Source organism: Protopterus annectens, chromosome 4.part0 (genome assembly GCF_019279795.1).
Source record: "Protopterus annectens isolate FY-2018-M chromosome 4.part0, PAN1.0, whole genome shotgun sequence".
NCBI classification, from domain to species: Eukaryota; Metazoa; Chordata; order Ceratodontiformes; family Protopteridae; genus Protopterus; species Protopterus annectens.
The window spans coordinates 170,204,506-170,217,840 of record NC_056733.1 but is presented as its reverse complement, the minus strand read 5'-3'; the positions used below and the strand labels follow the sequence as shown (position 1 = coordinate 170,217,840).

At 41.5% G+C, this 13,335-nt stretch overlaps 1 protein-coding gene across 2 annotated transcripts in view; it reads right to left on the bottom strand.

Annotated features, from left to right (window-relative positions):
* MAP2K4 (mitogen-activated protein kinase kinase 4) overlaps positions 1-13,335 on the bottom strand; it is a 1,470,818-nt gene that overhangs the window by 184,481 nt on the left and 1,273,002 nt on the right. For both annotated transcript variants that reach the window (XM_044068152.1, XM_044068153.1), the window contains one exon: positions 10,560-10,687. In XM_044068152.1, the coding sequence (XP_043924087.1) occupies positions 10,560-10,687 (128 nt within the window). The remainder of the gene's footprint in view (positions 1-10,559; positions 10,688-13,335) is intronic.

Below are 13,335 nucleotides of genomic sequence, written 5' to 3'. Positions count from 1 at the left end.
TGTGGAACTTGGTGTACTCAGAGGCCCCACAATATTCATAGCTACCCTCTGAAATGGCTCCTCAATCACAGGCAAAAGCACCAAAGGAGCTCTCACCTTGTCTCCTGCCTTGTCTACCTTTTGGTACTGCAGTACTCTGGAAATTCCAGACCAATAGAAGTTCTGCAGAACACGTCTCTTTGTACGTTTTATGCCCCTGTGACCTGTAAAGGGAATATCATGGGCTATGGCTAGAAGCGCCATACGGTAGGCTCTAGGCACTACGAACTGCTGTACCCTCTCACCTTCTAGACCTCCCTCAGGGGTCCATTCTCTATACAGTAACACTTTGTCCCAGTATACAGATTCCCCCTTCCCTTGAGAATCAGGTGCCTCACTAGCTACCTGCCTCAGGCCTTGCAATGTAGGGTCTGAGAGCTGAGCCTGTCTCAGCTCTCTCTTTGTAACCTTTCCCAGCTCCCCTTCCAGAGGAAGTCTGGTATCCTCTGACATTGGTACCTCACTGTTAGCCTGAGTACCACTACTCACCTCTACCTTTGCAGTCACTCTGTCCAAGGGAACATCAGTACCCACAAGCAGCTGTGGCTCACCTTCAGTCTCACTGCTACAGAGTAGCCCCCTCCCTGAAGTAACCACCTTACCAGTCCTGGCTGCGAGCATGCAGTAAGTCTGGGTTTCCCCAGGCTACCAGACCCACATGCTTGTCTCAAAGCCTGACTGTGTGTAACTGCATTAACACATGGTACTGCCTCTTCCAAATCCTTCCCTATCAAGACATCTGCAGAATGGTAGTTTGGTACTCCTGTTGTCTCAAGACAACCTACTATTGACATTTTGTCTTCCCCACTTACTGGCTCTCTCACCTTCTGTTCCCACCTTGCCTCCGTGGGCATCTGTATGCCACATGGCTCCACTGGCTGCATTCAAAACATTTAACCCTAGGTCCTGGATGTATACCCGGACTAGTGGCTTCCCCTGCTACTGGCAGATTCTGTTGGGGCAGTCTGTGCTTCCCACCATGGGTTCCTTTAGACCCAGGAGCAGTACTGTCTATCTATGTAAATATATATACATATATATATATATATAGTTATATATACATGTGTGTATATATATATATATATATATATATATATATATATATATATATATATATATATATATACATACATGTATATATATATACATACATGCAAATTCCCATTAACTCTGGACTCAAAACAATAAGCAGAATGGCTCCCTCTAGACATCTCGGCTCCGAGTTTTAGTTCAAAGAATTTCACAATGCTTGACTTATCAGTTTTGTTACAGCACAGTGCACTGTTGCTACATTTTTGCAGTTCCACATCTAAAAGCATGCTCTTCCATTTAAGAGAACAAGCCTGTGGCTTACATTAATATTTACAAATGACAGAATTATCTACAAAATTCTATCTAGCTAGGCTGGCAGCCTTCACCTATCTTCACAAGCTCATTGGCAGGCAGAGTAAACCATGAGGTAGATGGGCCACTACCGAAAGCCTCCAGGAATACCAACTCCTCAGATGAAGGGTTGCTGGGGGTCCAACCATCTTTCTGTTTTAGGATCTCAAGGATGTCTCCAAATGAGACATCTTCTGGTAGTGATTGTGGGAACCCTTCACCTTCATCAAAGTCGGTATCCTCAGTGACTGACTCTTGTGGACGGTCCAGGGTGGAAGACTGAGGATCCGAGAGGGTCAGATCCATCCATTCTTTCAGAGCAGAGAATACCCTCTTCACCACCTAAAAGGCTGACTGACCTGGAGAGACAGAGAAGACTCCAACACCAAGAAGGCAAGCTTCTGGACCATTGTCCTCCCACGCTCCAAAGGCAATCTCCCCAAACAGGAAGCTGGAGCTGAGCTATCCAGTGCCCGAGGCTCTGAGGGGCAGAGACGGCTCTGACAACTTCTGAGTCAGCTCCAACACCTGTGATAAGACAGGGAACTTCAGCGCCGAGAGTCATCCGGACCGAAGAAATCTGAACTGGAGCACGCACAGTAAGCTCTGAATTTGAAGATAAACTACCTTCGGATCTGAGGCAGAAGGACCCAGAAGACTCGGATCTAGGGACTCTAAAACTACAGAAGGGATCAGAAGAGGAGGCTGTAGTGGTGTGTAAGGATTGACAAGTCTCCTGACCCAAGGGGGTAGGAGCCGGCAAGACACCCATCTGAATCTGCTCTGAGATGAACTTCTGCATCATTCTATCCACAGTTATTTATTTATTAATTCAGTGGTTCCCATACTTTTTAATTTCTCGGCTCCCTTGTTGAATCCAGGTTTTCCCAAGGCACCCCCCGTCAAATCCTAACTATAGACTATACCCCAGTAAAGGCATTTAATATATTTACAGATATCTTGCTCCCAAAGGGGCACCGATTTTCTTTATCAGCATCCTACTTAGGTCTGTTACCTATTAACACGAACCTGAAGCAGAAAAAATATGTACACAAATACACACACGTCCTCATTTTCTTTACTTTTGATCCACTTGTTTCGCTCACATTTAATTGGGAAGAGCTGCAAAAGTTAAAAAAATGCTAGACACTGGCCACATCTTGCGTTCTCCTGAAATTCTAGGAGATTAATCCGGGCATAGCTGTGAATCACAAAGCTGCACAACCCCCACCATCAGGAGGTGTGCTAGCACAACGAAACAAGATCCTGACCTGACCTAAGCATTAACAATGGACCGCTGTATACCTATGGTGCCCTTGTTTTGATTGACAAGGTGGACAGGTGATAAAGGTCCATAGAAAATGCCCTGTTCTCAGTTATGCTATAACTTCTGAACCAGGGTACTTTGATATTTTTCATGCAACAAATGTTGAGTTTTGCGGTAAAAAATTTACGGTCTACACAGACTCTGATGCTTTGTTAAGTGAACTACTATGATACCAGGCTCAGGAACATAGCTCTCAACTGTGCCGATTTTCATAGAATGTCCAGATTTTTTTAATCATATTTTTAGTCCGTTTCTCATAAAATTGTAGTTTTTTGGAAAAATCACTAAGGACTGAAGTCCGAAAATAATGGCAGACATTTGATTTTCACACAATGACCTTCAGAAACTTCATGCTAATGCAAAACTTGTTATTCTATCAACTTTCTAAGCTTGTAAGAGCAGTATTTAAAAAGTGTTCTTATTTTTGGACCTTTGACCCCCCATTATTTGTAATTTTGTCTAGCGTTTTTGTTCAAAGAGGTTGAGAGGTATGTAGTCAGGAAAACATATCCAAAGCAAAAGATCAAACGTCATTCGGTTAACCGTTAGGTTAAAAAAGTCTTAGAATGTTAGTAAGTTTAGGTCCTTGTCCAATGAATATTACTTAAATAAAATCCCAGTTTCTTTCCCAGTTCAGAGTATTTAAATCCTGGATGCTGCTGTGCATTTAATGTGTAACTGGGTATAATCATTCTCTTCATCTTATTATAAACGGAAAACTACTCCTACATGTTCTGAAAACTTGTGCTACTTATCACTTTGCGACAAGTTCAGAAAATGTAGATGTTTTGTCTAAACAAGTGTTGATAACAGACCACTCTGAACCACTGTCATCTAAGCACCCAATTTCACGATCACCCTTTTAGTAGGCTCAACCCATTAACATAACTGTACCTATAAAATGCGATACCCTGCTCTTTCAAATCCAAACGAAAACTGCAAAAACAAACGCTATGTACAGCCATAAATACCTTATCAAAAACTGCACTGTGCAAAATATATATATACTCCTTGGACGTAATGCACAAAATATCTGTTTAATATTAAAACATATAGCTATTTCACTGCAGACTAAAAGATCCTTGCAAATCATAGTGAGAACTTGATATATGAACTATGTACACAGGTCAATGCTAGAAAGCAAACACCATAACAGTTTAATACCACAGGCCAGACCAAAATGCCGGCGGACCACATTTTATGTAACAATGAGGGCAAAACAAGTACCACACCTCTTTCAGGTTGCTGGAGGGCCACCACTGATTTACTGGTGTCCTGTTACCCGTATATTAAAGCAATTATATCCCCCATTTACTATCGCTACACATACAAGATATTCCGTATTAACAGTTTCACAAATCCCCAGTTCAATATCGCCAACACTAGAGGAAGTTAAATGTCAAGATAACTTCCGGTTGAGGCTTTAGCAGTCTGAATCACGTTTCTGACCTAGTTACTAGTTCTAGGTGTAAATAACAGTTGCATGGAGTGGTCAGTGGTGTAGAGATTTATAACTTGAGTTTCTCGAGGTTTATTTGTGCCTTACAGTTCTAAACAGTATTTTTATTAAGAAATTAGTTTTGTTTACTGTATAAAAATGAACAGAGGTTGAGAGGTATGTGTAACTTAAGTGTAATCCATCACTTTTTCTCCCAAGACTGTCTGTTTTTGGTGGGATTAGGGGGGACATAGCTAATTTTGTTTTAAAACAAGAAACATCTTTATTAAATCATCATGATTAACATTTATTGCGGCCGCAAAATAATCCGCGAACTAATAAACTTAGTAACTAAGCTTATTAGTTCTTGGATTATTTTGCGGCTTAGCTTATTAGTTCGCGGTGCCCCTGTGAGGAAGCCGTGGCTTCCCAGGGTGCCACGGTGTGCACTTTGGGAATCCCTGTATTAATTATTTTATTTTAGTTTAAATTTGTTTACGTATCTTCTGCAGTCAAGAATCTGGATGAATGAGTCAAGGCAACAGAAGAGGACTTGGATTGGTGCCATTCCAGAAATGGTGAAGGCACCCTGGAAGGCAATGAGTCAACTGAAGGGGAGTACCTGGACCCGGTCTTTTTTTAGATGACTCTGAAGCCAAGGGGGGTGAAGTAGAAGGCTTCGGAGAAGAAAGTTTCATCTTCTTAGGTTTACCTTTGGGGGATTGAGCCCCAGATAATGCCTCTTCAAAAGAAGATGGTAATAAACCTTTTAATATTAGTTTACTCTTCCTTTCAGTTATAGCTCTAGGGTTGAAACCATGGCATGCAGAACAATCTTCCTGTAAATGCTGTGGAACTAGGCAGTAAACACATAACGTGTGGGCATCTGACAGTGGTAATTTGTGTCCACATTTGACACATTTTTTAAATCCAGAAAGGCCTTTCTCCACCATTATGTTAGAAACTACAAATAAAGTCAAAGGTTAAGAAATACAGGCTTTATATTATATGTGTATGCATATATAAATAATAATAAATAAAAAAAAAATATATATATATATATATATATATATATATATATATATATATATATATATATATATATATATATATATATATATATCTATATATATATATATATATATATATATATATATGTATGCATGTAACCTTTCAAAATGCTCTCTCTGCACACCCTTCTGCTAACAATGGTAAAAAAGTTGAAGATTTTAAGGAAGAAAAACTACTACTTATCTTAGAAAGCGTGAGAGCTAGGCCAACCATGTCTTTTGCAAAAAGTGACAAACAAGGTCTGACATAGCTTAGGGTTGGTGCATTATGGGTAAAGGAGCTTGAGAGCTTTTTGGTTACCACAAGCTTTACTAACGGCCAAGTCAGATCAGTTGAGGAAAGAATGAAAATTGACATCATCCAATCCTTTTTCTCCCCCACCAGAGTAATTTCTTTTGGAGGCATGGTAAGAGAGAGAGATCAGGGTATTCACGGTATGGAAATGTTGAGACCAGACTGATTTCAGGTACCTCTGAATTTTCTGCATATACATTCGGGCCAGAGGAAACAATGGGATGACAGCTGCCATGAAACCCAAGGACCTGAGTATCTCCCTTGCAGTGCAGTGAGACACTGAGTAGAAGTTTCTGAAAAAGTTGGCCAGGCTGAGAATTTTTTCCTGAGGAAGGAAGGCAAGCATTCTGCATGTGTCTAGGCTGCAACCCAGAAAGACCAGGTCCTGAATGGGTATGAGATGGAATTTTCTGAAGTTGACTGTGAACCCTAAAATGTATAGGAGATGAACCGTGAAATGTACATGCTCAAGAAGTCAGTCTATGGAGAAAGCTTGAATAGGTAGGTCATCCAGGTAAGGGGAAATGTGAATTCCCTGTGTGCAGCAGAAAGCTACCTAGGCACTTTGAAAAACTCTTGGTGCCGTAAAAAGGCTAAAGGGCAAAGTAATAAACTGAAAATGTAATGAGTCAGAGAAAAAATCTGAGGGATTTCCTGCAAGAGGGTCAAATAGGAATGTGAAGATAGGCATCCTTTAGGTCTAGTGATATAAGGAAGGTGTGAGGAAGAATTAAAGGCAGAAGGGTGTGCAGAGAGAGCATTTTGAAAGTGGATACCTTTAGAAAGGTGTTTATAAGAGATGAGATCTACAATGGGCCTCCATTGTCCTTCCTTTCTTAGCACCAGAAAGATTATGGAATACAACACTTTTCCTATGAAGGAAATAGGGCCTGCTTTCTGCTCCACTAAACCAGCTTCCTTTGCTTGGCCCTGTCATTTAGGACTTACCAGATCAAGGCACTGTATGACAGGGCCAAGCAAAGGAAGCTGGTTTAGTGGAGCAGAAAGCAGGCCCTATAGACAGGGGATGCTTTCAGAACCCATTTGTTTGTAGATACTATTTCTCAGAAAGGAAGAGGCAGAGAAAGTCTTTTGGAAAGAGGAGTGGAGGGTTTGAGGAGGGGAGAGGTGTAGCTGGGAAGGTAGTTGCAGGTTTTTGCTTCCGAGGGGAGACCTCCCTGAAGCAGATTCCCTATGTGATTTGCTCAAAAATCTTTTTCTTGGTGTTTTTCTTTGTTTGTGAGCAGACTAAGGACACCATTTAACAAAAGAAGTGGACTTGGCTGGGTAGTTCCTCTGGTATCCTGGGATTGTAGAAAGTAAAAGCTGCCTATAATCCTTTATAGTCTTACCTTGCTTTTGTATGACTGAAGAGTTCTGCAACTTCTGGGCCAAGCAGGAGGTATTTGCCTAGGGAATGACTCTAGAATTTTGTCCTCTGGGATGGGCTGGCTGCGCAACCAAGCATAACATCTGATAAATGAACTGTTGGCTGCAGCCCTGGAAGAGGTATCCACAGCATTATAACTGCATTTCATACTCTGCCCTTCATTTGAGTGGCTTGACACAATAAGTTCTGCATTTGCTGCTTTGAATCTGCTGACTGTGGATCTGACATCACCTTATTCAAAGACAGTAGAATGGATAGCAGATATTTAATCATTTGCGTCTGGTAGTTGGTAGGGGTTCCTATTAGATGACCGAAGATGCATTTTATCGAATGCGTCTTGGTCGAACTTAAAACAACGAAAAGGCAAAATAGTGAAGCGCTTTTAAGCAAATTCTTTCCCAGGGTAAGAATTTGCTTGGCCGCTTCCGTTACTTTGCCGTTTTCGTCACTGTGGTGCAATCTCGGAGTTGGTATATTTAAGTAGGGGGTGTGGGGGGAGAAGCCCCCCACTTTATGTATTCTTTCAAATTTTTTTTTTTTTTTTGTTTGGAACAGAGATTTTTTTCCCCTTGGAAAAAAATCACTGTTCTGAGCTTTCGAGATTGTAAGCTTTCACTTACATGGTTCGATGATATAATATAGACCCGTTGGTTGCACTAAATGCAAGGGTGGAGGAGGTGTAGACCAGAAAAAATACAGTATTGTCTTTGCATAAGTCTAGAAATGCAGCCATATTAAAGCAGGCTGTCACAGTGTGCATACAGTTTCAGTGAAAACAACCTTCAGTCAAGAATACCGATAAGAATAGTATGTACAGTACAATCAGAACAAACAGATCTTACAAGGCTTGGGAACCAAGGCTAAAGAGGCATGTAGAAACTTACAGGGCTTTGATATTATAAGGAAATACTTCAGACACAATCAGTTAAGCTAGTTCATTTGGACTGATATGCAGATAGACACTTGAGTATGAATGCATAAGTCAGGTCAAATATCCAGTAATCCAGAATACTAATGATATTATTCAGGAGGAAAGGAATATAGAATTTCTACAGACTGTTTCAGTTTATCAGCGCTGTTATTGGAGACAGTATTCGGATATTGTTAACATCTACCCTCACTGTACATAAACCATTCTTAACACTGCGACAGTGTTTGCAGACTTTACTCTGACATGTACAAGAAAATTTGACACAAAGGAGAGACTGGCACCTGTTAAACAGAGTTCTGGGTAATTAACAGATAAAGACATTCATTCCAGTCTCACTCCATTTGTTTCCAGTTGCTTCAAGTTCATACCAGTATTCTACAGTCATATCAATTATTTCACCCACCTATCCATAGCCCTAGTATCTTTGTCTGTAGGAAGGGTGTTAGCACTGGGGAGAGGTTTAAAAGCCTTATCAGAGGACAGACAACAGCAGGGTCAGCCACAGGGTTCATGTATAGGTGTTTTAGTTAATCAGGCACCTTGTAGACTCTGTCTGGTCTTTTAGGTGCTGATGGTTGAGAATCAGGAGCTGAAGAAGTAGACTGAAAGGCGTTCTGGTATGTGTCTAGTACTGGAGGGACTGCAGAAGGGGCTGGGGTGCCCATTTCCAGGAAACTATAATATCTCTTTTGAAAATCTGAGATTTGAGTTGATTGCCATTCAAAATACCTCATCAAGTTCTACACAGTTTTCCAAAGGAGTCATCCTCAATACAGGAGTCAAGAGTGAGGGAAGTCCCCATCATGTGAGGAAAGCTGCTCTGAATGCATCTGTGAGGAATAGCCCAGGCAATGATCAGAATCCTTATCCTGTTCCTCCTCAGAGAAAGAGGAATCTTGAGTTGTCTTTGTGGTGTAGCCGGTGGCATTTGGGACATAAAAGGAAGTGGTTTCAGGGCCATGACTGCTCTAAATAAGCCCTGGGAGAAATCCTTCCATTTTTTTTCTTTGAAAGCTGTAGGGGAGGTCACATACCTAACTTTCTGCTTTTACTTTTTAGTTGCGATATCCATCTGAACGAGTCTCAGATGTTCACAACATTGGCAAACTTCATGAAGCGTGCCTGGAACCTCTTCTCTGACTAAGATTTGAGGGACTCTGTGTGAACCCTCTGAAATAATGACATGTGGTCTGTCTGACACATCCACCACCTGCAAGGTCTCAGGAGCAATACCGGCCTCCAACAGGGTCTCAGTATCTGGTAACTTACAAGATATCTGACAGGCCACAGGCTTTGCAACCTCAATGGATGCATCTGACTCAGCTGTGCAAGGCTGTGAGTCATCTCGGGGTCTTCTGATTTTCTTCTTTGGGTAAAAGTGATATCATATGCTGGGGATTCTGTCATTTTGGCTTGGGCCAGTTATTTTAGATGTGCAGTTTTGAGGTACGTGTTAAGGGAGGAAAGCCTCAACCAAGGGGTTTTTGGAACAAATGACTGGCAGATGGAGCAGGGTTTGTAGTCATGTTCTAGGCCTAAACAAAAAAGGCTCTTAGTGTGCTAGTGCTTGTATGGTACCTGCCTACCACACTTGCACTTACCCCTCTCCCAGCTGACATCTAACAGAAATGATCTACACAAATCAAAAAACTCAAAAACGGAAGATAACACAATGGGGCACTTATCTGAAATGCGAAAAAGCGAAGTAATGGTATCAACAACCCACTGAAGATCAGTCCAACAGATGCACGACCCGTGTTTGGGCTGGCGGCGGGAGAGTCTGGGGTACATATGCGTACATTCACCTATGTGCCCCAATGCATATTAGAAAAGGTCACTTGTCAGACATTGCCCTCAGGATGGTAAAGCTTTGAAACCCCAGCTGGACGTCAGTGCACAGAAACCCATATGTTAATAATACTGCAACAGTAATTTCAGTCAGGACATCTGTAGGAAATATGTAGTTCCCAGAAGACAAAAGAGAATCCAGAGGGAAGGTGCAGGACTTGGCTGTGCCAAACCTGTCTCCAGGTGGCAGCTTCAGCCTCACAGACTTTTAAGCTTAAATCTAATGTTTCTTACAAGCTAATGCCAAACCTTAGAGAGTCACGGATTTACTGTTAAGGTGTGTTTCAGTGAAAAGTTGCAATAACAGAAGCTCATACCCCCTAGGGAAAGCAGAAAGGGTTCTGTATGCAAAACACAGAAGCCTGGAACTTGATGTCAGGGATGGGGTTAGTAATAGGACAAAAAAAATTAAAGAAGGAAAAACTGCATTTGTCCATAAATGGTGATGACAAATCACACCAAACAGAAAAAGCTGCAAATACAACAAAAACATTATAATAAATCGAGTTAATTGAATATCTGCTACATTAAAATCTTTACTTAAGCAGTACATAAGCAGATGTCATTAAAGAGACACCATAATTTAAACTACGAAATGGCAACAATAGCAGCATACATTAAAAAGTTACTACAAGATTTTTTTTTTATTATCAATAACACAGCTTTGCGGTGCAAAGATGCATTTGTAGTGGATACTGAAACAGTATAGACACATTACTGGACTGGGAATTTGTCAGCAACTGTAACTCAACATCAGGCATACCCTCTATTAAATAGTATTTTTCAGAAAAGCATTTTATTTCCATTACTGATATAATCCTCTGCCTCTGTTACTTACCGCCATATAAGGCCTGCATCCTGCATCTCTTGTTTTGGCGATGGAGTCTACCAACTGTCCACTGATGCCAAAGTCACAGAGTTTAATGTTGCCATTTCTGTCCAAAAGAATATTGGAAGGCTTGATATCTGTAATGGATTCAACAGATAATACTCATTTAATTCATGAACCTGGATTATGTTCTACTCCTTCACCATCACTTGTTTTTTTCCCCAAGACTAATGGCATTCCAGGCTCATTTCACTCTGCCTACCTGCTATCCATTGCCTCTCCCTTGCCTTCTACTCAGAGCAAGGCCATAGAAGTATTTACAACCTTTCTAAATCAAAATATAGAAAAGCATTTGTACCTCAGTGCACGCAAAAGTGCTTGCAGATTTAATAACCAGCATGTTAGTCACGCCTTTGCTCCTTCCTACTTTCTGTAACTGTATGTAGTACCAAGTTGGTAAGAACCCTTAAGCTGTCAATTGTTACACTTCAGGCATCTTTATACTACTGTCAAGGAGAAAGTGCAGTTGTGTAAAATCTTACCATAACAGTAGATGCCCTTCTCGTCACTGTTGCAGTATTCATTACATTATATATCCCCTGCCATGGGCAGCCCAACGTCTGGCCACTATACTAAAGCCATTAGGTTGCTTTAAGGTACACCAATCACACATATGCTCCTTGCATAGTGTAGGGCATAAAGGTGATGTCTGGGCATACCATCCTCAGAACTAGTAGGAATGCCAGTCCAAGGAAAAGAAAAGAAAAGGTAATCACTACATCCACAAGAGAACTGGACCAGAGGGTGGAGGGAGGGAGTGAAAACTCAAACAGTGAAGAGAAGGACATCTACCATAATGGTAAGATTTTACACAAATGTACTATGTCATTCCATTTACTGCTGCAGCATTCATAACATTAGGGAGAGTGCCGAAGCTCAGTAAGAAACTTGAGACAAGCAAGGACTAGAAGAGCCCTCTAGGAAGCCATGAAGGATGGCCCTAGCAAAACCAGCTCTAGCTCTGGAGATTCCATCCAACTTGTAGTGCCTGGTAAATGTATGCACAGAAGTCCAGGTAGCTGCCTCAAGAACAGAGTTAGCATCCAAACCCTTGAAAAAGGCACCAGAAGAAGCCACAGTCCTAGTAAAATGAGCCTTAACAGAATAAGGAAGCCTCTTATCATGAAATAAATATCTTTTGAGATCCAAGAAGAAATAGTTTGCTTGTATACAGCTAATCCTAAAAACATAGGATGAAAGGAAACAAAAAGCCGATCAGATTTCCTAATAGTCTTAGTCTTATCCAAATAAAATCTGAATTATCTATGCACATCCAACATGTGCAGCACTTTCGCACTGGCAGATTGAGGAGAACTAAAGAAAAAAAAAGTGGGCATATGAATAGACTGATTAAGGGACAACTCATTCACCACCTTGGGCATAAAAGAAGGATTAGTACACAAGAACACTCTGTCCTTATGAAATAGCAAAAGACGAGGACAAGCCATAAGGGCTCAGACACAAGTGTGGCAGAAGTAATGACCAGCAAAAAACAAGGACAAGCCATAAGGGCTCAGACACAAGTGTGGCAGAAGTAATGACCAACAAAATTACAGTCTTCCAAGAGCAATGTTGCAAGAAAGCTGAAGCTGCAGGCTCAAAAGGAGTCTAAATCAATTTTACTAAAATAAAATTAAGATCCTAGGGAGGAGGAACAGGCTTCCCGGGAGGCCTAACATTAAATACGCCTTTAAGAAATTTTTAGCCTCAAATCCAGAAGCTAAAGGAGGAGATAAAGGCAGTCAAGCAGATACACCTGGCAAGTGGGCCTTAAGAGAAGAATTAGCCAACCCAGCATTGAGCAATTCACACAGATAAGAGAGAACCGAAGGAACATCCATCTAAAGTGGATTCAGGTTATGAGAAACAAACAGAAAACCTCTTCCATTTGGATAAGTAGGATTTCTTAGTATTGAGTTTCCTGGCCTCCTGCAGGAACCTAAGCACATCCTCAGAAACAAAAGGTGTCTATGTAGAATCAAAATCCTATCACCCACAGTGTTAGCTGAAGAGTGGACAGGTGGGGATGGGTGAGAGATCCTTTGTCCTTTGTAAGTAGATTTACCCTGTGAGGTAACTTGTGATGATTGCCTTTGGCTAAATGCAGAAGAAGCAACCAATGCTGTCTTGGCCAAAAGGGAGTCACCACCAAGACTTTAGGAGCATCCTATTGAATTCTGAACATCCCCTTCTAAGAAAAAGATAGGGTGCCCACCTTCCAAACCAGAGGACCTGGTACTCTGGCACAAAATAGAGAAAACTGTCTGTTCAGCGGGGAGGCAAAAAAATCTATCTGAGGAGTACCATACTGGTGGGCAATGCCCAGAAACACATCCCTATGAAGCACCCATTTGTGGGATTGAGTTGAGGACCTGCTCAGAGCATCTGCCACAATGTTCTAACCTGAGGGAATGTAAACAGTCTGAAGAGTCACTTGATACTGGACAGCCAGATCCCACACTAGGAGTGCCAACTGGCAAAGAAGATAAGATCCTGTCCCTTCATCTGTTAACATAGCAAATCACTGTGGTATTGTCAGCAAATACCTTGAGAGATCCTGGGGAGAAAAGAGGATGAAAAAAAGCGCCAGCAAAAGACCTCTCATCTCTTTGATACTGATGTGCTCTTTCTGCTGAAGAGGTGACCACACCTCACTGCACCTTTAGGAAGCAAAAAGCTGATCCTCGTCTGAAGCATCTGTGAACATCTCCTGCGAGGGAAGAAG